The 27,157-nt window shown below is 43.5% G+C and overlaps 1 protein-coding gene across 1 annotated transcript; it reads right to left on the bottom strand.

The window, feature by feature from the left end:
* Window positions 1–1,228: 1,228 nt before the first annotated feature.
* Window positions 1,229–27,111, bottom strand: PECR (peroxisomal trans-2-enoyl-CoA reductase). The gene is made up of 8 exons (XM_064165686.1): window positions 26,991–27,111; window positions 17,232–17,365; window positions 9,655–9,820; window positions 7,918–7,999; window positions 5,629–5,725; window positions 3,302–3,412; window positions 2,628–2,739; window positions 1,229–2,509 (listed from the first exon to the last, which is right to left on the bottom strand). Exons 1-8 carry the CDS (start codon window positions 27,103–27,105, stop codon window positions 2,421–2,423), a joined length of 906 nt encoding a protein of 301 aa, XP_064021756.1. The 5' UTR covers window positions 27,106–27,111; the 3' UTR covers window positions 1,229–2,420.
* Window positions 27,112–27,157: the final 46 nt, after the last annotated feature.

Genomic DNA, 27,157 nt, shown 5'->3' with positions numbered 1-27,157 from the left:
TAGGAAGAGCTTTGCTATAGCTGATACTATCTGCAGCACCACCAGCAGAAAGCTGACACAACACTGGGTTTCTGCAAGGCACTGCAAAACTCTGAAAATAATTTTAATCTCCATAAAAATGAACTGCAGAGACAAAGACCAAAATAAAACCTCTCTTTTGACAATTCAAAATTTCATATTCTTCCTGGTGCATGAAGGGGGAAAAAAAAGAGGCTGTGAGCATTGCAAAACTGCTACAGCAAAGGAGTTACTATGCTAGTATCCAGTATAATCTGATCAGCATTTTAACATTGTGCACAATAAACCTCAACACATGGGGGCAGCAGTATGTTACAGGGGGAAAACACTAAAACCACTGAACACTGATGCATTATGGCTCTCCAGATCGTGGCTGTTTAAGCTTCATGCCAGGGAGAAAAGCACCTGCAGGAACAAATAGCTCTTCAAAAGAGCTAGCTCACATCTCCTTAATACATCTCTTGCTTTGATGGAAGTTGAAAACAGCACGGGCAAATAAAATTTCCTTGTCTTCAGTGCTAGTGGAAAGGTTTGTCATATTTTTTAATTGAAAGGATTTAATGAAGTGCTGAGTGAACATGTCTCCCACACAGGACAACACTCACCTTTCTAATGTTCCACTTCACCAAGACAAGTGATACATTTCACCATAGTTATGTGTAAAATTTCAGTCCTTACCAATGTTCAGACTCCAGCAGATGCTCAGATTTGTAGAGAACAGTTCTGGGATATCACAATAATAACAATAATAATAATTTAGTTTTATCAAATCACTTCTATTTCATGTGAAATGTGCAGTCCACACATACAATAAAAGCTCACAGTCAAACATGAAGAGAAATTCCACAAGTCTCAAGCCCGTTCATGTTTAACCTCCTTTTACTGAAAGCTGTTAAGAATGTAGAAATAATCTCTCAGCAAACGAAGTAATTTTACTGAAATGCAATGGGCCAGGCTTCTAGAGGCTTACCTAACAGGTGCACTTTCCCTTCAGGAATTCTCTCGCTGTGTACCCTGAACTAATACTTGCAATAATCACATTACACCTTGCATAAGAGGTTTGAAAAACACCGATTTTATCTCAGTGACTACCCAGTTTACTAAGGAAAGAGGAAATATCAGAAGGAGAAGGCATTTTGGCTCAATCGTCTCCTCCCCCACAGAACTGGCATTCAGACTTGCATGAAAAAACAATCTACACGTACCTATGTAAGCTCCTGCATTTTAATGAAAGATACAAAATACAAACATCTTTGCAGAGAACATCACCACTTATATTCAACCCAAAATGAATTATTAAAGTCGTTACTTCTACAGCAGCAACCCAATTTCACAAAGTGAAGTGAATTAAAAACTGACTAGCACCAAATGCAGCCTCTTCAAGAGAAATTACAGACTCGCAGAATGGTCGTGGTTGGAAGAGACCTCCAGGGATCACCCAGTCCAATCCCCCTGCTGAAGCAGGCTCATCTAGAGCAGGTTGCCTAGGAACACATTCAGGCAGGGATATATACTGCAAGATTTCTGATTTTTAAATGGGTATCTGCATTGATCACAAAACACACCTATGTTAGAGACACCGATGAAAAAATCCTGTTAATAGTGTAACCTGACACAGCATGGATAGAAAGTGTTGTATTCAGTAAATGAAGGATCCCAAGTTTCTCTTCTACCAGTATAGCATACAGCAGAAAGCACTGCAATGTACAGCACAGCTTTTGCAAGTTCAATGGTTGAAGCTATACTGTTTCACATCACTGTATGCTAAAGCTTATTATCTAATTATTCTACTATCAAATTTAAATTGCAGCCAGTTTAACTCAATTATGTCATTATACCTGCAAATAACTCAAAATATTCCCAGTATGATACACCATATTACTTTGAAACATTAGTAAAGCTAAGGCAGAATACAGTTAACTCTTTGCAGAGAGATACCTACTCAGTCTTTAAAATAATTTTTAACATTCACTGTGCAGGTGAACAGAAACTGTGTAGAGCTAACAGCCACCTCAAGGGTTACTGATTTAACTAATAGTAACAAAGATTTAAATTAACTTTCCCCCTGATTAATCCAGAACAGGATTCTGAAGTCTTCCCTCTCTGCCCTCTTTACCTCAAAATAAGTACCTTCTATTCACTTCTGACTGAGATTCTTCATTATTTAATGCCTGTGCAAATGGCAAATGTGTCCTTTACACCCTCCCAGGAGAATGAATGTTTTCAGAGAATAAATGTACTACATACAGTCTCTCAAGTTTTAAACATAAACCAGTGAAAATCAAGGCACTCTGTAGTTATGCATGAACAAAAAAAAAATACAACTGAGAATAATAATCCCAAATCACAAAGTGAGATTATCAGCAAGTCTGCCATTTGGAATAAGGCGAGATCCCATTCTTCTAGAGTTTTGGCTTGAACTTGCCTGAAACAAGCTCTTTAAGCAGTTCAGTGTTTCTCCCTTCTGGTGGAGAGGGCCATCGGTCATGATCTGAGGAAACCAAGACAACATACTTGGTTTATTGAGAAACAAGGCATCCTACTTCTATGTCCTCCCACCGCCCAGCTTCAGTCCTCTGAAGTGGATTATTTTGTAGTCCATTTCTTACCAGGTATTTCTAGGGTATGGCTATATAAACTTTGGCCTCCATCCACAATCATGGTTATCCCAGTGATGAAGGAGGCAGCTGGAGACAGCAGGAAACATACTGCAGGAGAGATCTAACAAATGAATGACAATTTTAATCTTTCTTAAACTGCTGGGAACTGTTTATGTCAAAGACACTTTCAAAAAACTTCTACAGGCAAGACATACTTGGTAATGAAAAGCTCCAACAGTTTTGAAGCCATTTCTCCAGCCACAAACATCAAGGGTGTAACAGATGAAAATCACCAAGCTCTCAAAGAGCAGCATCCGGTGGAAAAATCAAACAAAAAAGCTGACTAGTTTATCAAAGATGCACCTTCTTGGTGGAAGAGAGCCAAGTGCTTTCAAGACATGCCTTTTTTTTCCACATTAATATTCATTCTTTCAGTTCTCTCTGCTGGAAGTCAACCTTTACAGGAATTGATACCTATTACAAAACACTTAGGATGTGAGAAGCATCTAAATTAATTTTTCAGTGTAACAGTGACTATTGGTTAAGTCTCCCACATGGCACTACAGCACATTACCACAGCTTTCTAGTTTTTGTATTCCATAGTAATGTGTTCTGTGTATAATAAAGACAATTCAGAAGAGACACAGAAACAGAAATGCTACAAATGTTGGGAAATACGTTACCTCCTCAGGAACTGCTGCCCTCTTGGCAGGAATCTTCGGTATGCTCTTTAACCACATCATTGTTCCTTGTTCTCCATAGTTTGCAACAGCAGTTTCTGAAAATACTATTCCCTATTTTAAAACAATATAATGAACATTAAGTTCTCTTGCATATGGTTAAACTGTGATCATTGTAACTTATGAAGCCATCATTACCGTGATTTTCTGTAGGATTACATGATCTAAACAACACTTGAATGCATTTTTTTTTAATGGAATAGTATAATTTATACAAGAAGGTAATTTGGCTGCCAGCCACATCTCTATTCAAGCACAAGAATTTAAACGACTGCAGTTCTTCACTGTCATGTCAATAACTATAAAGCAAGGAGTATGAAGAAGAAACCCAAGGACTGCTTTGAAATGACAAGCATTTCACAATAGCTTGCAGCAGAAAACTACAAAGCCCAAGAGCATCTTATCAATAATTTCTGGTCACCTGTAAGAATTCTAGATTGGCTTTACTCTGAACTATGAAACAGACAGATTTCAGAGTCAGAATTCTGACTCTCCCTACTTAGCTGCTATAGAAATGGAAAAAGGCATCTGTCTTTGCTCTGATGATTATATACAATCCAGTTGAGACTTGAGAGGGAAGATGAAGGCTACAGCAATGGGAACACAGGGTTACACAAATTAGTTATGACAGAACCTTTGGAACTCAAGGTTAAGTATGGTAACAAAATTTTAATTCATCCATGCCATGATGTCTCTTTGAAGATACCTGTGAAAAGCAAGCAACTGTATTTTGGAAGTTAGGGAAGTAACTCGCGTGAGAAGACTGCTCTTAGAATGCCCGTTTCCTTCTACATGTGGTCATTCCTGACATGTTCTGCTCCTATCAAGCAGCAGCCATTTTTCATATGCTTACCACAGACCTAGAGTGTCCATAAAGATGGCAGAAGGATTTAAAGTATTACTGTAACTACGACATGGATTTTTTTCTACCAACATCGTAATAAAGCAAGCAAATACTTCTGAGAAAGCTAAGCCACTGAACTGTTTGCTTGTCAAGAATTCTTTTGACATGTGCTATAAAGTATAATTAGCATGATTCATTAGGTAGCAAGCATGCCTGAAAAACATACTCACATAATAATGCTGTCTTAATTACTTACTTCCCTAAGACTTAATAAACCAGGAAAAAACCAAACAAAACCCCAAATAAACAGGGAAAACAATCCTGATGTTTAACAAGTCTCCGGATGAGTTCAGCTCACAGAGACTATTTAGCAGCTAATACCTGAATGATAATCACACATCTGCGATTCTCTGCTATGCCTCAGAAAGCGAGAGAGATGTTTTAGGCCAAAAGGCACAACTGGGTATACAGACATCCTACAAAGAGGGTGGAAAGATCGTCTCTTCCTAATGACCAGTTCAACTAATCTGACAACTATAATGTGAGACAATATAACTTCAGAATGTAGAAACAGATAGAAAAGGTTTACCTTTCCTCTTTTGTTTCCAACAGAGTAAATGTGCAAAACAAGTTGTGGTTAAGACTGAAGACGACAGAAATCACAAAAGACTGCACAATCTCAAATGCCAAAGCTAAGGATTATATATAACCTCTCCAAGAGGAGCACCATACACTAGAGAACATAGCTGCTCTTTTCATATAGCTATTTAAAACAACTGCTACATGCCACCTACTTCCTCAAAAATGTGACAGGCATATTTTAGCTGACCTGTATAGTGGCTTCCTGTCTCTAAATATTTGATAAGAAAAAAAAACTCAGCACATTTTAACATTTGAGAGAAGGTCTATTCCAAACACAGTTCTTTTTATGCCTAAAACTAATCTGACTTAACCTATAAAAGACACAGTAAAAGACTTTGTGTGACACAATCAGAAACTTTCAAAATAACTTTGTAAACACAGGTGGAAACCATCAGCATATCTAAACCTCAAAGAGAAAAATCTTTTGTGAGCTCATAAAAGATGTAATTATTACTGAAAAGCAATCCAAAATTTTATGTCAAAGGTTTGTTAGACAGGTCACCAACCCGTGACAGGTATCACTTTGTTAAGCTAGGATAAAAACCCAAGAGCAACAAGTCAAAGCAGAAGCAACTTTCTTCTACGTTTCTGGCTCTTCACCCAAACAGTACAAAATACTTTCACATGACCTGAAGAACATAGATGGGGGGATCCCAATTACAGAAATACATATATAAATAAACCACAAACAGGCTATAGATTTTTTAAATCCCTTTGGGTCTGAAAGTTTTAAGCATGAACATGTACGATAACTAAGTTAATCAGACTGTTTGCCATTACTCACAGGAGCAACACTGTTGATTCTCACTCCACTGTGGGCCCATTCTAAAGCCAAAGTCTTGGTTAGGTTATCCACTGCAGCTCTTGCAGCTCCCGTGTGCCTGTTGAGAAGAGAAAGCAAAGGAAGCATCTGTCCCTTCAGCTAACAGTGCCCAATGTTCTTTTGACCACAGCTTCATGAGAGTAATCAGAATAGCTTTCCATGGCTGGACCAGCCATCTCAGACAAAATTTCTTGTTTGGCTATAACTTCACATTTTAAACATCCTGTGCTATGATTTCCTGTCTCTTCTGGACATACTTGTCATCTCTTCCCCAAAATGACATGAGGTCAGCTACAAGCTACTGCAGAAGCAGGCTTATAAAATGAAAAACAACGGAAGGCAAAGTTCAAATGGTGTAGAACTACAAAAGGTAGGCTGCACAGGCAAAGAAACACTTGCAAGGTCAGTAGTCTGAAAAACAGTTTAGATCTTCTGACAAACATGAATAAAATGAGCTGCTATTAAAAAATTACTATGTGTGGATGAAGATAGAGACAACCATAGGCTGAGTGATCTCATACATCTTGCTGTTACAGGAGACTAGTCTGAAAGATCACAAGCTTTGACAGACGCAGGTAAAATTACTGCAGTGATGAATAGTAGATAGTGGGACTCAAAAAACTAACCAAGTTCAGTTCCTTTAGCCTAGCAAAACAGACTTAGAGGAGACAGACAAAACAGCTTCTCAAATACCAGGAAAGGAATAAGAAAGACTTAAGGAGAACATAAGAAACCTAGGCCATAAATAAACAACCTCTAAGCACACCATGAGCAAACTTGACCAGTTTAATATTTACAGAAAGCTGTATGAAGTGATTTTTGGCATGAGTGGTGGTTCAACTCCTAAACTCACAAAGGCACACCTCTTTCAACAGTACATTTCTAAACCAAGTATCAGTTCAAATGGAACTGAATTTGAAACTAGTTTTGTGTATCCACACAAAACAGTTATTTGGGAAACTTCATCCACTGTTACTCAGAATTAGTGTTTTCTAGCTCTTGGTTCAACTTTCAAGTATAGTTTCAGACTATTTGCCATGGCAATTCAACCAGACTTAATAGAAGTGGACAAATTCAAGTAACTGTAGCTTCAGCACCACCCTGTGGATATCTAAATTTATTTTGTGCCACTAAGAACAAGGTAAGTGAGAAACTATTTTGCTGTTCCTTTAAAACTTTACATTTTTAAAACTTCCATCTCTCAGTCAGACCAAAGAGAGCTAATTTAACATTTGTTCAAATTACATTTTTTTTTTCAATTAAGAAACTGTAAAAATGTAGCATTTTGACAACTTCAAAGCCTCTTCCAAAAGTAAAGAAATGGGAACAATTAATTTTCTGACTACTATCTCCCTTTCAACAAACAGAAGTTTTTTTGGAGAACAAGTTTCAAATTTGAAAACTCCTGCCCACCTCCACTTTGAGGGGGAAGAAATTGGAACAGACATAGTACACACATGGACATGGAGAGGATGTTGCATTTTCACACAACAGCTGCAATCATCTGTGTCTGTATGAAAGAACTACACGTGTGGTAATATGGTAACACTTCAAAAAAGGAGCAAATGGAACCTGTTCTTTGCATCAGAGACCTTCTCCAAGCAGGATGTGAGAGTGAAAAGGAAAATGGCAAAGGCAGGTATTACATGACCTGAAGTGCAACAGTAAGACCTGGTAACATAAGAGAAATGATCCTCCTACTCCCATAACTCATTATACAATGAAGACCTGCAAACTGACAGTAGCAGAATCATAGAATCAATCAGGTTGGAAGAGAACTCCAAACTCATCCAGTCCAACCTATCGCCCAGCCCTGTCCAGTCAACTAGACGTGGCACTAAGTGCCTCATCCAGGCTGTTTTTGAACACTTCCAGGGATGGTGACTCCACCACCTCCCTGGGCAGCCAAGTGCTAGCTCTTGCAAACCCTCTAGAATTTTGGAGAGATAAAAAGTAAAGATACCATTTCAGTTCAACTACTCTGAAAAACATGCCATTTCCAGTGAAAGTTTCATTGGCAAGTCTGGCTTCATACTTAGAAACAAGTTGACACAGATCAGTTGCCCTACTCCTGTAGTCTCTACTGAATTGGTAAGAGATCCCCACACAAACAGCCAAGTGATCCCATTGGTCTCTTGACCTAACTACAGTATTTCTATACTCTGCTACTGCCCAGTGCTAACTGTTTAGGAGCAATTAGTACTTTGTGGGGAAAAATACAGGAAAATGTAAAAATAAAATATGCATTACGACATTCCAGGAAACCCATTTCTCACAGCAGCAGTAATGTTGACAATGACTCCTCCATGTTCCTGCATCCAGGCATTGTACACTGTATGAATGAGGAAGACAACCTATAAATATCAGAAGAAACGCATAAAAATGAACTTCCCAACTGAAAGTCAAATTTTGAGTCTTAATCCCAGCTGCACTCCAAACTTCCCATGCAGGCTGAGATAAAACAATCTGGTCTTTATAACACAGCGTCACCACAAGTGTGCTGCAGGTATGGCTCTGTATTCATCACAGAGTCTTTTGGTGGGAACTAAGGCATGCTTCCATGCGAACGAATTTCGCATTCCCAAAGCTATATGAGAATCATGGATCCTATTCCCATTGATATTTAACATTCCCAATGGGAGGAAAAAAATAATCTTTTGCTGTGTTATGCAGAGCAAATACAGCTACAGAAGTGGTTTTTCAGTAGTCCTTTAAGTGAATATCCAGGCCAACTGACTTCTCAAAAGCTGGTCTTAACCAGGCGATTCATACCTGCATGTATTTGTATATACGAACCAATGTAATATACACCTTGAAGTAAAGCTTTGAACGGCATTCACGAGAACAAATACCCACTGTCAGCTAAGTGTATGGAAGGAGGAGGTAGGGAAATGTGCTGGTTTGAGGCTAATTAGAATATTTTACTGAGAGAAATTAAATCCTTAGCTGTGAGAAGAAAAAAACCCAACAGCAACCTGTATCACCCATTCTTCTGAGAAATGCAACTAGTCAAGATATAGATTCGACACTCACTGCTCACACACTTCTCAGCTCCTGCTTCTGCCTGTGCCTTCTTTCTGCCGGTCTGGGCTCCATGGCTGTCCCTGCCTTAACTCTAATCCAACCTAACCCTTTAACCTCCTTGGTAACTTTTTGACATCTCACCTCAGATCTCCAGATTTATCACATGAGATATATGTGGGTTGATCTGGTTATTTCTGAAGGGAGGTGAAGAGGGAGGGGGGAGGAGGTTTGGGTTGGGAGCCCTCCTGGCAATCTGGCTGTTTCTGAGAGGTGTACTGTGTTTCTGTGTTATTTTAAACTTGCATATAACTGTAAATATGTGTGTATATATCCTTGTAAATAGAAGCTAAATAGCTAAGCTGTAAATACAGATTCATTCCTTAACTTCCAGTTGGCTGAGTCTAGTCTGGGTGATTTTCTTAAGTGTGGGGGGATTAGCAACACCCAAACCATCACAGGAAACTTTACCTGTCATAGAATCAAGCAGGTTGGAAGAGACCTCCAAGGTCATTCAGTCCAACCTATCACCCAGCCCTATCCAATCAACTAGACCATGGCAATCACTCTCTCTGTGAAGAACTTTCTCCTAACATCCAGCCAATACCTCCCCTGGCACAACTTGAGACTGTGTTCCCTTGTTCTGTTGCTGGTTGCCTGGGAGAAGAGACCAACCCCACCTGGCTACAACCTCCCTTCAAGGAGTTGTAGGCAGCAATGAGGTCTGCCCTGAGCCTCTTCTTCTCTAGGCTGCACAACCCCAGCTCCCTCCGCCTCTCCTCACAGGGCTGTGCTCCAGGCCCCTCACCAGCTCTGTCACCCTTCTCTGGACACATTCCAGTACCTCAATATCTCTCTTGAATTGAGAGGCCCAGAACTGGACACAGTACTCAAGGTGTTGTCTTCTGGTATTGCTGTAGAAACCCAAACCAAGTAAACAGAAAAAGCTTGGTGATGAGTCCTTACCTGCTTTGCAGCAGTAGAAGGTCCCTGTCAGATTCGTGTCTATCACAGCATGCCATCCTTTTGCACGGATGGCTTCAGAAGGACTTGCAAACTGTCCCCCTCCATTATTCACCAGGAAGTCAATCTTCCCATGAAGACTCAGTGTAGACTTCACCAAAGCTTCTACCTGAAATAGTATTTGTTAGTGTGGTATGCTGCCTGAGCTATAGACCCAATTTCATTCTCAGACAGTATTTCCTCTTTCATATTCTTTTCACTCATGAAGAGGAGGTAGCAATATGCACAGAGGCTGGAAGATTGGTATGACAGGTTTAGTCAGCCACAAAGGCTTGGGGATGAGCCCACATTTAATTAGGAAATCTTCCTGGGATGATGCGAGTGCTACATAAAACAACAGCACTGAAAGAAGGAGATTTAAGCCACAGAAAGCTTGTAAAAACAAACATGCACAAAAGCCTACTACTTAAGACCAAGAAGCTCCTTTTTTTTCCCACAACAGTGAGGGTGTTCACATCTGATGCTGCAGTTGTTCCATATAGGATAGCTACTGGTTTTTCCCCTATAGGACCTGTATATCTGAGCATTTTAGATGGAAAACACATCATCTTGTGAAGTTTTTATCCAGAAGTTGTGTATGTTTGCTAGATCTCCGACATGTGAGTTGCTTACAGCAGATATTCTAAGGTAGCTCAAGAAGGTTAGTGTGTTACCCTGCAAAATATGAACCCTAAAAATTCTGGAAATGATACAAATTGTCTTCTTTAGGAAAAGAAAAGTGAATATTTGACTAAGACACCTTCTGTCTATAAGCAGCATGAATAATTACTAGCAAGAGCACAGTCTGCTGCTATTGATCTTTGGTTTCTCTGAGAAGGTATTTGCAAAAAATAGGAAGAGATCTTTTATTTGCTCACTCAATGAGCTGCCAGTGCAGGAAAGGAGTCGCTTGAGCTCATATGGAAGGAAAGCGATTCTGAGAATCTAAACCTAATTCTGAGCTACAGGCTACAAACTAAGCCTTTTCCATTGCTCTGCATTTCAAAAGCACAGCAGTTTTGCCACACACACTAAACATAAGAGCACTTCTTGGAGGAAAATACATTTAAAAGCACTCAAAGATTTTACAGATATCAAAGCTGATGTATTTTTCCTATTACAAGGTAGCAATAAGAACTCTGTAGCAACTGCTTAAGAATTTAGCCTTTATCTCAAGAAATACGAAATGGGTCAACAAGACTCTTTTCCTGCTTACATTACCTATCAGAACTAGATACCATGCATCAGTTATTCCTGCTCAAGCATATATAAAAAGTTAATCTAGCATCTGTGGTCAAAGAAAACACAGACCAAAAAAGAAAGAAAAGCAAAACAAACAGTAGGAGTGACACTGCTACTGCTGCTGAAACATAGCTGACTGGGGGAAGGATATCAATCAGCCTTCCTCTGTATTGACTTAGCAGGAGAAAACATCACAAATAAAAGAACAAGCCACATGTGATCCAACCAGGAGTGTCACCAACTCAGTTTCATAAATAGCTGCCTCACAGTCTTTGCTGCTAACAGTTCAGGATGGTTTAATAAGGTAGTATAAATCCTGTGAGGATGCAGCTCTCTGAAGAAGAAAATCTGAACAAACACACAGTGGCTTAAAACTGATTGAAAAAATTGTCTGCTGAGAAAAAAAAAGCCTTAAAAATAGTCTGGATACCCAAGTCACCATCTTTAAGTCATGAATATCATCTTATTTCTCTCATCAGTCACTGCAGTCTGTGGAATCCGAGGGGGAAAAAAGCCACCAAAAAAGCCCGAAATACCTGTGACAGCAATCCCAAAGCCATGGCTTGTGAGAATTGTCATGCCACAAAGGCTTCCAGGTTTGATCACAGAGAAGAGTAAGCTATGCCTTGCTAGGCAGCATAAGTTATGTTTTGTTCAGCAATATCAAACTCTCCTCCTTGTGAGCTTGAGAATCTTGTTCCATATATCACTGAAGTATGGGCCCACTTACAGAAGAGAAATGGTTTCAGTACAAGCAATGTTTGAACAGACTAAGCCTATCCAGGCTGGTGACAGGTAAAAGAGAGGGGAAAAGAATGGAAATAGGCCAATAGTCATAAAAAACCCCAGTAAATGACAAATTAACAGAAGAAAAATCCACTGAGAAGACATTACATGCAAGTTTTCAACAGGTGGACAGACAACACCTGCTATGGCACATCAGCTCAAAATAATTCACACCTTTTACCTTAAACTCTGCTGCTGTTCCTACTTGCCACACCACATTATTAGGGCAGTAAGAAAAAGCTATCCCCACAAACACCTAACAGCTCTGCTCTCTAAAAGCCAGCAAAAGCTAGCAGAGTCTCCAGTAACAGTTCAGACAGCTCCAACTGTACCAGTCTTCCAATGTCTTCTGTGTTGTAGAGAAAGTATTGCTGCAGTGCTTCTTCTAATTACAGTAAACATTAATACTGCAGCAAACAGCACAGTGAGAAAGAGGGTCTGGTAGAACACATTTAGATCACACTGAGAACTAAAGAACATCACAAGAAAGCTGCTAAAGACTCCCTCTGGAAGCAAAACAAAGCTGCACAAACCCTAAGTTTATCTGACAAGAGCAAAAAGAGCAAAATTAGGCATGCCAGACATCACCAGAAGACCAGAGCTCTCCAGTATATATCTTTTTGATGTGACAATTCAAAAGGTACTACACACCTCAAAAGTAGCATACCTTCAGAGATAACTTCTATGGCAGCACTTACTGACACAGGGGAAAGGGACAAACAACCACATACAGGTCACCTTGAACCTGAGTAAAATTCTACTGGCAAACTACCCACTACAGAGTGCTACAGATTTGTTATTTGGGGATGAGAAGTAGTAGGCATTTTTGCACAATGAAAATAGGTATTTTTGTGTTGTTGCTGAGTTAAAGTACCACAACAGGAATCTCTTATCCACAAATCCCCACCAAGCCACAGCCTTCCACTACAGGCTTCACACAGACAGGCATTAAGTGTTTATAAACCAATCACAACTATGCTAAGCTATGAAGTCTACTGGAAAAGAAAAGCTACTAGTGAACCGAGACGGAAGGTAAGTGCTAAATAGCACTGTACTGACTGTGTCTCAAGAAGTTTTGTCACATGTCCAAGTGATAGGTTTTATCCTCAGGGTCTGATCCAGCAGCACTTGTTACTGGAGCTCAAGTATGGAAAGGGAACACTGTGAATTCTGTATTTCTGGTTTCAAGAAGCGCAGGAGCTCACTGAAAGTACCTACCAAGGTACATCTTCTACGTATCCAGATGCCAGTTAAAGAAGTGTTTGTCTACAGTATACAAAGCAAAGGTTTTTGAAGAGCAAGAAGTTCTTTCATGTCTGTCTCCCATCCCATGATTTGCAGTAGCTCAACATCTAAGAAACATAAAGATGTGCTTTCCCTTCCCACTCCCTACAAAGATAAATAGAAAGCTCTTTTCATAATGAAAAAGGGATGAGTCCTTCTCCTCCACTCTGGCCATCACTATGTTGAGGCAGTGGAATTAGTTAATTAGATCCTTGGATTCTGACTCCCATCTCAGCAAGTTCAAACTGACTTGCTCTTGTTATATTCAACACATCATAGAATCACAGAATCAGTCAGGGTCGGAAGGGAACACAAGGACCATCTGGTTCCAACCCCTTGCCATGGGCAGGGACACTCTACCCTAGATCAGTGAGCAGTGCTAGAAAATAGGTAAATAATTGAAATCACTTCAGCTTCATAATCACTAAGAGGCAATACAGATCTTGACATACACTTCAGGCTACAAGATAAAGGACAGATTCACAATTGCTACAGGATGAGGCCCCGTGAACACAAAGCACGGAAACCTCAGGTGCACTTACAACACCACAGAATCCCTGGCTCTTACATAGCTAAAAACAAAATGGGTTTGTTATCCTTTACAAAACACTCACTGGAAAATCAGCCAAAATCATCAGCAGCAAACTCCTGACAGAAATAAGCCTAACAGGTTATGCAGTGGCTGAAAATCCTCCATCAAGAAAGATTATTTCTTGCACATTAAACGAAAAGTGAGCTGTGTTAGAAAGTAAGAGGGCCTCTGAGGATAAAGATGAAGAGACTTAAAACTGTGACTTCATTAAACTATTCCCATGCTATCTGCCATCAAGCTTCTGCTGCCGTTAATTCATGGCACTCTCTTTGACTCTTCCGAGGCCAGAAGGAACTCTAACAGATGTGCTGCACTATATGATGAAGGATGAATCTCGTTATGGTTGAATTTCACAGATCCAAACTAGGCCACACAGGAGGGATTAGCCATCTCATCTTCAAAGCAGGTCAGTTACTTGCACATTTGCAATAGGAGGGGAATTTCTTTTTAAAATTCTGGCCATTTTGAAAGCACTTTCATCTTTCTTAGATCTCTACTGAAAGGCCCTCCCTCCAGTTTGCCTGATTAAAAAATTAAAACAAAGACAAAACTCACAGGGGCCTCCAGAGGAATGCAGAACAACCAATGGAGATGGAGGGAAGCAAAAAAAGGCATGCTACAGTATGAACAGACAGCTTGTTCCTACAGGTGATCACGGTGACTTCCTTTAAGAAAAAAAGATTTCCTCTTCCGAAGGTCTCAGCAAGATGTCAAAGAGAAGGATATCCTAAATGAATGATGCAGCTCTGCAGGAAACTTCCTGGGCTTTGTAGCTTGTGCTGGATCAGTTCTGACACCTCAGGAGGCTTGAACTCCTAAGTTTTTTTCCCTTGTTGAAGCATTTATAAGGTCTTCCTCGTTCACCTTCTTTGGTGCCAGAGCTGAGAAAGGAAATGTAACAACTCATGGGGAATTCATGTAGAGGCTCTCCTCTCTACCCAACAAATGTGCTCCTGTGAATTTCGGAGGTAAATACTCATTGTAAGCTGAAACCAGACAAGAAGTTGCAAAGCTATGGATTAGTAGCATACAGACCCAACAAGTCTTGTTTCTTTTGGGAGGGAGGCCGAAATTTTAAACACCCTCTCACTCCATCTTCCCCTGTAAACAGGAAACTATTCCTGTATTTGTGAAAAGGAAGTGAGTTACATTGCTGTGCCGCCTCAAAGATTAACCTACCAAGCTAGAAAAATCCCTCACTACATCTTTTACTAATCCCTCTTTCTAAAATTCCAAGTCGTAGGCACTAAATCTTAGGCTAGGAGAGGAATAGTTTTTTTAAGTGGATGGATGATGCTGTTTGAACAGAAAGAAAAGCCCTAAGGCATTTTTCCTCTAGTCTCCACAAGGCCATCAAGGGCAAATTACAAGAAAGTACTTTACTTTAGCTGTTCTTAGCAAATACAGTAAGTCACAGTGAGCAGTGGCTTGTGGAAAACCTGCCACATCCCTCAGTTCTAAGTTACTGACAGCTTTTAGCAGTCTAAGTTACCAACTCTTAATTTATCTAGCTTAAATTTACACAGTGTAACGAAGTGCTATCCTCACTACAAATTTGAAAGCTGAAAATATAAATCGCATATTTCCAGTAAATTTAGAAAACTAAGTAAAAAATGGCCAGGATTTAGCAGTCTTTGAGAATCTCAGCATTAAAGAGCTAAGGAGGAAGACAAAGCCAGAAAAACAAGAGCCAGAGAACAAAAAATCACAGGATGTCTCTAATCAATAAAAATACCTGGTCTTCAAGACGTGTACCTTGAAGGAACAAATATTAGTTTAGTGGGTACACTTAAGTTCTATGTTAATATGCAGAGGAAATTGCATTCCTTATTCAAAACTTCCACAAAAGGCTTACAAGGCTTACAAAACTTCCACCATTATTTTTTTTGAACAAGGCTTCAACAGAAAGAAGAGCAGCTGGAGAAGTGAAGGGAATCAAACTGTAAGACTGAATCAATGACTGAAAATTTCACAGCTGGAGTTCGATCTACCTTACTCCTTTAAACCCTCTGTTCAACATATAGCTATGAAATGAGAATGGTTCCTAAGTACTTCCACTGAAAGGACACACCTGATAGAACTTCTCTTGTTGGAGAAGCCTCTAAGAAAGTTCTTATGCATCTGTAAACTAAACTCAAAACAAGATAACTCTAGGATGAAACTGCAGAGTAATAGCAGACAGAAGTTTCTCCAAGCATCAGCATGGCTACCAGCAACACAGAACAATGCCTGAACACTTCACAGAGTACTATAAAAAGGCTTTAAAAGCACCTCCAGGGAAGTTTCCAAAGCCATTTAAGTCTGCTATGTCCAATACATATTTAGCCATGCTTAACAAACAGGCAAAAAAGAAGGAAAAAAATATGTGTGTAGTGGAGATGACTCCAATTCACCATCCAAACCCTCCACCATCTCACAGAGCATTACAGTCCCCGCTAGACCATTTTTAAACTGATGCAGAAGATTCACCTACAGAAGGTTATTAAGCATGCTAGAGTACCTTCTGCAAGAACAGTGACACAAAAGAAGGTTTAAACCTTTTCTCTCCTTTTACCTTTTTCTTTCCTGTAGCTTTAACCATCTAAGTTGTCCTCTAACATCTGTCATAAACTATTACATTGCACAGCTGATGCCAGTAAACACAAACCTAAAATTCACTACTAGGTGAAGAGGCATACTGCACAGCCCCAGGGTTCATCTCCTTCAGAAGAGAGTATATCTTCTAAGTATATCATTATAAATATTTTATGGCATGAGATGCTCCATGAGAGAATAATTTTAGTTTTTGCTTTACAGTTGTATATTAGGATACTTCCAGAATCTACACAGCTACTGAAGGTCCTAAGTATTTCTTTAAGTTATGCTTGAATTTCATAGAGACTCTGAAAGATTAAGAGAAATATCAGCTACTGGAATGTTCTCTAGCTGTCTTCAGTAACTTAAAAATGCAACCTGATGCTGGACTTGTACACATTTAATTACAGAGATTAAAAACTCAGGAGGTGAATGCTGACTCCTGCAGAACCTGGATTAAATACTTTTGCTCTTGATCCTCCATGTTTTGCAACAGAAACAAAAAAGATAGTAATAGAGTTTGTAGAGGCATATGTCAAATTGTAACCAAAATTTGAAATACAGCTAAAATGATAGCATCTGTGAGGCTTTTTTGCTTTATTACAAGCAAAACTGACAATGCTGGAAACTTGTGCCAAGTCACAAGAACTGAGATACCATGCCACGACTTCCTGTCTGAAGGAACTCTTCTGAGGTCTCCATCTTAACTAGCTAACACTCCCTCACTACAGTCACAGAAATGCAATTAAGTGGGCTCCTGCCTGGCCGTAGAACACCTCAGTTTCAAGGCCTGCTTTTCCCAGAAGTGTCCAAAATATATATGCCTGGTCAGAAACATATTTGCAATTACAAATGCTTTCTTGCTTGGGTGGCTAACAGACAGCTTTTGCTGCTTGGAAAGCACATTTTCATCTAGATCAACTTAACAGTGTTTCATTGCACCTGTCCCCTTGATGTACGCCACTTTTCAGAGGGCCAAAGACGACCTTGGGAGACCTGAGAATCTACCTGCACAATATGCTTTCGAGATGTCACATCTTAGAGCAAAACCACCAGTCTTTACCTCATCTTCTCTGCGGATATTGCACTGTATGGGAGTCACTCTGGCAGGGCTCACAGAAGAAAATGCTTTGTTCAGTTCTTCTGCAGCAGCTTTTAATCGGTCAAACTTACGAGAGGCAATAACAACATTGCAACCTGTAGAGACAAAATGAAACATCCTTCAGCCGACAAAGCTAAAATTACAGTTCTACTAGAGTCTTAGTAACATCATGGAGATACCCTGTAGGATGTACATTTATTAATCACTGACTAGGAGATGCAGTCTGGAAGTTCTTACAAGAGACGGACATGACCACTGTCAGGTGCTTCTTAGCAACAAGATCCCACTGTGCCAGGAAAAAAAGCAATACAAAAATGTCCACAGCATTCCTTCCTTCAGAAGAGAAGACAGCCTGTAAGCTGCAGAGTCAGCAAAACAGCTTTCAGCCATCGCTTTTGCTGCCTTTTCTCACAACCACCTCATTTATCAATTATGCGGTTTAAAGATGTTTTAGGGCTTGATTATAAAAAAAATGCTTGCTCCTAAACCCACAAAAATAATCTTGCTGTATGCCTGCAATTTTCACTAACAGTGAGCAAATGTAATGCTCTGCTTTTAAATGTACACAGTAGGAAGGAGAGGATGATAGCCTCACGAGATGAATTCCTATCTGCAGACTACAGACAGCAGGAGCAGAGGCTTCCCCATGACACTGCCGCAAACAAGAATCGCTCAGAAATGAGAGTTAAAACTACGCATGAGCTCTAACCTTCTGGGGTTTTTTTTCAGCATCTGGATGCAGGACTCAGCCTGCAGAGAAAAGCAGTGCAGATGCCAAATTAATAGCAAGTGCTCACACTAAAACCAGGCTGTTTTTCTCTGTCACACCAGCAGACTCAGGACATCAATTGTTACTACAGAAACTGAAACAGACCGTACCAAATTAACACCTTGTGCAAATACAACTTCACATTCCCGATAAGCAGATCACTAGCTTCCATTGCCAAGTGGACAAGCAGGTCTTGCTCCCAGTCCCCTTCTTCCATAATTCCAGCAGACACCATTCCTTCCCTGTACCAGCACTGCTGCTCATCTGCTTTAACATAAACTAATTCAACACCCTCAGAAAAAAAAAGTTAACAAAGTTAACACCTTGCCAGGTGGCTGTGTTTGGTTTTTTTTTCTTTGCTGCTGCTTTACCGAGTGGAATTTGGCCTCTCACGTGATCAAACAAACACCAGAATCAACTCAAAATAACTTGTGGGAGTAAAAAGCAGCTCAGGCTGCCTTGTGAAACTATGCATAAAAATAAAAACCAAAAAAAAAAAGAATGCATGAGCAAATTCTTCTAGAAGGAACTGCTGCACACACATGGCCCTAAGAATGGGATCTCCACCTTCAGTCTGTGGCTATCTTAAAATAACACATCTAAAGGTATTAGTCTTGGAGGTCTCCTGAGTTTTTAAATGAAGAACTCCAGTTACTTGCACAACCACCTGACTAACACAGAGTCCATAAAGCAGCACACACCATTACTGATTAACACAAAGTACTACATCACAGTAGTGCAGTTATATTTGTCAACTTAAGTGCTGTATAGGGTTAACACTCCTGGGGGAGTGACCCTGAACCTGACCCTAGGGGTCTCGGCCCCTCCTCAGGGGTGGGCCACACTCCAGGTGATGGTTAGCCCACTCCCCCCACTTCCTGTGGTATAAAAGACAGGAGTTCTCCTGTCTCTTCCTCTTTTCGCCCTCTTGCTCACTACCTGCGTTCATGACCGCACACACACACTGATACTGTATACCAGCCACGAGGCAGAGACACCATCACACTACTCGGGTTGTATCCATCCCTGTTTTGTATTTTGCTGTTTTCCCTTCCTTATCCTTTGTAAACTCCCCTACCTCCAATCCCTTTTTTCTAAGTTATTGTTAAACTTTTCCTTTTTAACTTCCAAATCGAGTGAGATTGATTTATTGGGGTGTCCCTACCTTTTATCTCTCTCCCTGTCTTTTGGGGAAAGGAGGGGGAGGAGGGGAGGGCACTCTATAAACTCTATAAATTCTATAAATTGTCATTGGGTCTACCAAATTTATAAGAGTCTCTGGGAACTTGCATTTGAACCCAAGACAATTTATTTGGCGCCCAACGTGGGGCTAGGTAGAAAGAATTCTTTCAGAGAAGATTTGGAAGTTAAAAAATGGATATTCTGAAAGTCTTAATCATTAACGCTTTTGCATGGCTGTTGTGGGGCTGGCTGTTAAAGTTTATAAGTTACCATGTCTTCTGGATTGTCATTGATATGCTCTGGGAATATTCTAAGCATTTGCCTGCCCGAGTCTATGCCTATTTCCTGAATTCTGTTAGTAATATCACTGTGTTTAGAAATGTTTCTGGAACATGGAATCAATCTGAGTATATGCATTGGAGCACAGAAGCTCCAGATATTTTGGGGGAAAAATGGTACTGGATAGCTGTTATTTCACTGTGTGTAAATTTGGGTTTGGGAATTAATAAGATAGCGGTGAACTGGGACACGTGGAAATATCGAGTGGGCGCCGCCATTAGGGTGCTTAGGGGGAGGGGTGGTCCTCACTGCCCCAGCTGCAACTGCGGGGGATGGGCGACAGGTCAGACCGCCCCTAGCGCGGCTCCGCCCCGAACTCCGCCTCCGGTCCCGCCCAGGGCAGCCCCCCGGACCCTGCCCCCTCAGCCCAGCCCCCTTCACCTAGCGCCAATAACCACGCGGCCAGCAAGATCAAATCAAAACCCTCCCGCAGATGCCGATCCAGGGCAAGGGACCTCTTCGGGAACCAGCACCCCCCAGCAACAGCAACCAGCTGGAAATGGACCTGATAATGGAGTGATCCTTATCAGCTCCACGCCCAGAAAGGAAATCAGGCACATAAGGCAGGAGTATGCAAGGGCAAACGGACAGTCCCTTTTAGCCTGGCTTTTGAAATGCTGGGATGCAGGAGCAGAAACAGTGGACCTAGATCACAGGGAGGCGAAACAGCTGGGATCCTTGTCGAGGGATGGAGGTGTGGATAAGGAGCTGGGAAGGCTCGATGGTACCCACTCACTTTGGGCCAGGCTTCTGATAGCTGTGAGGTACAGGTACCCGACTAAGGATGACATGATTTTCCATCCCCTTAGATGGACAGATATGGAACAGGGGATCTCATACCTGAGGCAAATGGCGGTTCAAGAGATAATTTATGGAGCCGACCAGAGGCCCTCGGACCCTGATGATGTCCGCATGAAGCCAGCCCTCTTAAAGAAACTGACTCAGTGTGCCCCTTCCACATATGCCCCCACATTGGGAGCACTGCTGCTGGGCAGAGACCCCAACAACCTTCCCACAATCAGGGAGTTTGTGAATGACCTGAGACAGTTTGAAGACAGTTTGTCGAGGAAAACCTTAATTGCCACTGTAGAGACCCTCACCCAAGAAATGAACGAGCTGAAAGCCTCTTTCTCTGAAATGCAGAAGGCAGAGGATGACTGCTCTTCACCTTCAGAATGGGTGCAAGTCTCAGCTATAAGGAACACACGCCGCCGTGCTCCTCCTCCTCCCCGCAGGAGATCAGCCCAGAGCAGACAGGGTACACACAGGGGGTCACTCTGGAGAACACTGTGTGACCATGGGGAAAACATGGATAGATGGCATGGCCAGCCCACCTCAGCTCTATGGGCCAGGGTAAGGGAACTGCAGGGGACAAACACAGGGAATAACTCCTCCAGAAGAGGGGTTGCCCCAGTGTCCCGCAGGCAGCGCTCTCGCTCAAGGGGTGGTGAAGCCAGTAACTCAGGTCCATGTGCCTCATGCAGTCACACTGCTCAGAATTAGAGGTGCCCTGTCTCCAGCCAGGCGGAGGCCAGGGATAACAGAGTATATTGGGACGTGTTTGTGAAATGGCCTGGCACTTCTGAAGCCGAGAAGTACAGAGCGTTGGTAGACACCGGTGCCCAATGCACTCTGATCCCCTCCAGCCACAGGGGGACAGATACTGTTACAATTGCAGGAGTCACAGGGGGGTCTCAGGAGTTGACTGTGCTGCAGGCTGAGATAAGCCTCACCGGGAATGTGTGGGAGAAGCACTCCATAGTAACTGGCCCTGATGCACCTTGCATCCTGGGGATTGACTTTCTCCGGGAAGGGTACTTTAAAGATCCGAAGGGGAACAAGTGGGCTTTTGGCATAGCAGCTGTAGAGACTGCAGACAAAGAGCAGCTGTCTATCATGCCTGGCTTGTCAGATGACCCTTCCGTGGTTGGTACCCACAAGGTGGAAGATGTCAAGTTACCTATTGCTTCTCGTGTAGTTCATCGCAGGCAATACCGCACCAACAGAGACTCCCTGCTACCCATACAGCAGCTGATTCGCCGCCTGGAGCAGCAGCTTGTCATCAGCAAGAGCCACTCGCCCTTCAACAGCCCGATATGGCCAGTGCGAAAGGAGACGGGGGAGTGGAGACTCACGGTGGATTTCCGAGGCCTGAATGAAGTGACTCCTCCAATCAGCGCAGCCGTGCCTGACATGTTGGAGCTGCAGTATGAACTGGAAACAAAGGAGGCCAAATGGTATGCCACAATTGACATTGCTAATGCTTTCTTCTCCATCCCCATTGCAGAAGAATGTAGGCCGCAGTTTGCCTTCACCTGGAGAGGAGTCCAGTACCACTGGAACAGACTGCCTCAAGGGTGGAAGCACAGCCCTACAATCTGCCACAGCATCATCCAGACTGCACTGGAGAAGGGTGGAGCTCCGGAACATCTGCAGTACATCGATGACATCATTGTATGGGGTGAGACAGCAGAGGAGGTCTTCCAGAAGGGTGAGAAGATCATTAATATCCTGTTGGATGCTGGTTTTGCCATTAAGAGAAGCAAAGTGAAAGGGCCTGCCAGAGAGATCCAGTTCCTGGGAGTTCGATGGCAGGATGGCCGACGCCACATCCCTATGGATGTGGTGAATAAAGTGGCCACTATGGTGGAACCCACTAACCGGAAGGAGACACAATCCTTCCTGGGGTTTGTGGGCTTTTGGAAGATGCACATTCCCGGGTACAGTCAAATTGTGAAACCCCTTTTTGACGTTACAAGAAAGAGGAATAACTTTGGGTGGGGACCTGAGCAGCAGGTGGCATTTGACCAGATCAAACGAGAGGTGGTCCATGCCATGGCCTTGGGACCAGTCCGAACCGGCCCAGAGATTAAGAACATTCTCTACACAGCAGCCGGTGAGAATGGTCCTAGCTGGAGCCTATGGCAGAAAGCTCCTGATGAGACAAGAGGCCGCCCACTCGGGTTCTGGAGCAAGGCGTACAAAGGCTCAGAGACCAAGTATACCCCCACAGAGAAAGAAATCCTAGCTGCCTATGAGGGAGTCAGAGCTGCCTCTGAGGTGATTGGGACGGAGTCACCACTCCTTTTAGCTCCAAGGCTTCCAGTCCTGACTTGGATGTTTAAAGGGAAGGGTTCGACTCCGCACCATGCCACAGATGCCACTTGGAGTAAGTGGATGGCTCTGATAACTCAGAGGGCTAGGATGGGGACTCTCGAACGTCCAGGCATTGTGGAGGTCATCACCAACTGGCCAGAGGGCACTGACTTTGGAAAGCCAGCAGAAGAGAAGGCAGTGACCCGTGCCGAGGAAGCCCCCCCATACAGTGACCTTCCTGAGGAGGAAAAGGCATATGCTCTCTTCACAGATGGATCCTGCCGCCTGGTAGGCAGCAAGCGGAGATGGAAGGCTGCCGTCTGGAACCCTACACGCAGGGTTGCAGAGGCAAGAGATGGAGAAGGCGAATCCAGCCAGTATGCTGAGGTGAAAGCCATCCAGCTGGCCCTGGACATTGCAGAACGAGAGCAGTGGCCAATGCTATACATCTACACCGACTCATGGATGGTAGCAAATGCCTTATGGGGGTGGCTGAAGGAGTGGAAGAGAAATGATTGGCAGAGAAAAGGGAAGCCTATTTGGGCTGCTGATCTCTGGCAAGACATTTCTGCACGCCTGGACAAACTGCCAGTTAAAATCCGACACATCAGTGCTCACATCCCAAAGAGTAGAGCCACTGAAGAACAGCAGCATAACCACCAAGCTGACCAGGCTGCCCACATCTGCCAGATTGACCTGGACTGGAAGCACAAAGGTGAACTGTTCTTAGCTCGGTGGGCACATGACTCTTCTGGTCACCAAGGAAGAGATGCCACATACCAATGGGCCCGAGACAGGTCCGTGGACATATCCATGGAGGCCATAACTCAGGTTATCCATGAATGTGACATCTGTGCCACCATAAAGCAAGCCAAGCGCATGAAGCCTTTGTGGTACGGGGGAAGGTGGTCAAAGTACAGGTATGGGGAGGCCTGGCAGATTGATTACATCACTCTGCCTCGGTCTCGTAGTGGCAAGCAGTATGTGTTAACCATGGTGGAGGGAAGCACGGGGTGGCTGGAAACCTACCCAGTACCTCATGCTACTGCCCGTAACACCATTCTGGGCCTGCAGAGCCACATCCTGTGGAGACACGGAACCCCAGAGAGAATTGAGTCAGACAATGGGACCCATTTCAAGAACCACCTTGTGAGCCACTGGGCAAAAGAGCATGGGATAGAATGGGTTTATCACATCCCATACTACCCACAGGCTGCAGGAAAGATTGAGCGACACAATGGTCTGCTGAAAACCACCCTGAAGGCTATGGGAGGTGGAACTCTCAGAAACTGGGAGAAGCACCTTGCAGAAGCCACTTGGCTGGTGAACAGCAGGGGATCAGTTAACAGAGCTGGTCCTGCTCAGTCTGCCCTACTGCCCATAGTTGAGGGAGATGGAGTTCCTGTAGTCTGTGAAAGGAATCTACTGGGAAAGACTGTGTGGGTTGCTCCTGCCTCTGGTGGGGGAAAACCTATCAAAGGGGTGGTATCTGCAGAGGGTCCTGGTCACACATACTGGGTGATGATGGAAACTGGTGTTATCGAGTGTGTCCCTCAGAGAAACCTCTCTTTAGCTGAAAAGGTTTTGAAATCTCAGAGTTGATTCCATGTGTTCCAGATACTTTCAGGTTATCTTGTATTATAGTTGTATCATAGTTGTGCAATACTTGTATCATAGTTGTGCAATACTTGTATTATAGTTCATAAGGGGTTACAAGTTGTTTTTGTAGTTATACCCTCACCACTACACGGCGTCCAACAGAACCTACATCACAGCAGCAGCTATCCAGAGTCCTACAGCATCGCATCACACCACGGCGTCCAACCAGAACCCTGCATCTGATTCGTCACTGATGCCCTGCAGTGAGAGACTGTTCCTGATTTCCCTCCAGAGGATGTCTACAGCCAGCTCATCTACACCTGTTCCCCTGATGCCAGACACCAAGAGAGACTGTTCCTGATGTTTTTTTTCTTCACAGAGGAAAAAGACTTTCCTGAGTTCCAACAAGAACTGTTCCTGTTTCACTGACTTTTCTTCCGTTCCTGCCCTGCTCACATCTCAGCAACCTGCACCGGGCCAGAGGAGCACATCGCCTTGAGATACAGCCGGGGACCAAGAAGGACTTCACGAACTCTTAACCCATGGACACTTTTCCCATCTTTGGAGAAGAAGACTGTTCTTAGGAAGGTGGAAGTGGTCTAACCAAGGGGTGGAATGTATAGGGTTAACACTCCTGGGGGAGTGACCCTGAACCTGACCCTAGGGGTCTCGGCCCCTCCTCAGGGGTGGGCCACACTCCAGGTGATGGTTAGCCCACTCCCCCCACTTCCTGTGGTATAAAAGACAGGAGTTCTCCTGTCTCTTCCTCTTTTCGCCCTCTTGCTCACTACCTGCGTTCATGACCGCACACACACACTGATACTGTATACCAGCCACGAGGCAGAGACACCATCACACTACTCGGGTTGTATCCATCCCTGTTTTGTATTTTGCTGTTTTCCCTTCCTTATCCTTTGTAAACTCCCCTACCTCCAATCCCTTTTTTCTAAGTTATTGTTAAACTTTTCCTTTTTAACTTCCAAATCGAGTGAGATTGATTTATTGGGGTGTCCCTACCTTTTATCTCTCTCCCTGTCTTTTGGGGAAAGGAGGGGGAGGAGGGGAGGGCACTCTATAAACTCTATAAATTCTATAAATTGTCATTGGGTCTACCAAATTTATAAGAGTCTCTGGGAACTTGCATTTGAACCCAAGACAAGTGCTCATTAGTACAAGAGTGAAACTGAAAAAGGTCTGGTAAAAGACCACTCTTCTGCTAAACACACTGACTGGGGGATGGGGGGGGGGTTTCTAACTCCGTGAGGAACACTTGGTACCTACTGTACAAACTAACACTACTTCAGTTATTTTTCTTCACAAAGAATGACCACATAATTTCCTGACAAGGTCAGGGTGAAAGGGGTACAAGTTGCCAGATGAAAGATTTTTTAACTGCCCAGAAGGCTCCAAAGAGGGCTTGTTACAAAAACCACGTACACTGTGAAAGCCATCATGTCACTGCTGCTACAGGCATTCTCTGGCACGCCAGCCCCCTCCAGAAAAAAACAGAGCCGCAAGTGAAAGTTACACATGGGAACGGTTCCAGGCATTTTGTCAGGAGTGGCAAGGAAGTCTGCAGGTAAAGGTTACTCAGACTTGTAACGGCTCCTCAGTTTTCTCACGCGTGCCTAGAAGCGATCTGCAGCGCTGGGTTCAGCTCGTTCTATTGGTTAGGATGTCAGGCACATGTACTTTCGTTACTTACGGGTTTACTGGAAAAATAACAAGGATCAAATTAAGTACAATTTTAAGGCAACCAAGTAACATCAACCAACGTGATGATGCTTACAAGGCACACCTTTAAGGCAGCACGTAAGCACACCTTTACAAAACGCTCAGTTTCCCAGTAATACAAAGGCAGCACAACTAGCCCTCGCCTCAGCTGCACGGAGTAAGTGAAAAGCTGGGGCAACGAAGACCAGACAGGCAGAACGTCTCCCAGCAGTCTTAACAAAGAGAGCTTCTCGGCAGGCAGTGAACCGCTGTGGTGCACATTCCAGTGCGAACCACAGGGAGCGCGTAACCGCCAGAGCTAAAGCCAGTGCTGGTCTTCCCAGGTCAACGAAGGCAATCGGCCTCATAGGCGTTACCCGAAACCGGCCTGACACCGACAATCCCCGTGTTGAGACCTGCAGAAAATGCGTTGCAACACAGGTGACCCAGACGACCCCTTCGCTCCAGGTCACACTGCTTCTGTGTAGTCAGCGTGGAAAGCGACCCCCCAAAGCACAGGCTCTCAGTTCAGGACGCTTCTGTCACCAGCACTGCGAGAGAAGCACCGCTTCTCTACGGCTTACTGTGTCTGCAGCGCTTCAGCGCCATACTGCCCTGTAAGACCCACTTCAACAACCAGGTAAAACCTGCACTTAGACAAGATTAAAAGTCCCTTAGAAGGGAGTACGGAGGAAAAGGTTTGGGTTTAGTACAACCTCACTTTGACGCCTGTAGTTAAAATAGCGCATCTTCTAAGCGCTAACGGGTCAAAAGGCGCCTCACACCCACCTCACTCCGCTCTCCTCGGTATTCAGACTGAATACTCAAAACGTCCTAGCCAGGCACCCCTCACACCCGACACCTCCAGCCCTGCCTACCCCCAAAAACGCACCATAAACCCCCGAGCGCTCCCTGCGTCGCCGCCTCAAAGTCCATTCCTCGCCTCGGGCCGGGCCCTGCTCCACCGCCCCCTACCCTGCCCCATTATCCCACTGAGGTTCCTTGCAGAGCTCCACGCCCACCTAGGGCCAGCAGGTCGGCGGTGATGGCCCTGCCGATGCCGGTGCCGCCGCCGGTGACGATGGCCACCCGCCCGCGGAACAGCCCCGCCACCAACAGCCCACGCGTCGCCGCCATCTTCCCCCGCCCCACGCAGCGGCGGCGGCCACGTGACGCGAGCCCCGCCCAC

This window comes from Pogoniulus pusillus, chromosome 2 (assembly GCF_015220805.1).
Source record: "Pogoniulus pusillus isolate bPogPus1 chromosome 2, bPogPus1.pri, whole genome shotgun sequence".
In the NCBI taxonomy this organism is placed as follows: Eukaryota; Metazoa; Chordata; class Aves; order Piciformes; family Lybiidae; genus Pogoniulus; species Pogoniulus pusillus.
This window is presented reverse-complemented; position numbering and strand designations above follow the sequence as displayed.

What these genes read in the sequence shown, in the direction of transcription:
- PECR (XM_064165686.1), bottom strand. Translation starts at nt 27,105, where the DNA reads ATGGCGGCGACGCGTGGGCTGTTGGTGGCGGGGCTGTTCCGCGGGCGG. An exon ending in ATATCCGCAGAGAAGATGAG is followed by an intron (nt 9,821 to 17,231) that starts GTAAAGACTGGT and finishes ATACTATTTCAG; the next exon opens with GTAGAAGCTTTGGTGAAGTC. An exon ending in CTTCTACTGCTGCAAAGCAG is followed by an intron (nt 8,000 to 9,654) that starts GTAAGGACTCAT and finishes TCATTCATACAG; the next exon opens with TGTACAATGCCTGGATGCAG.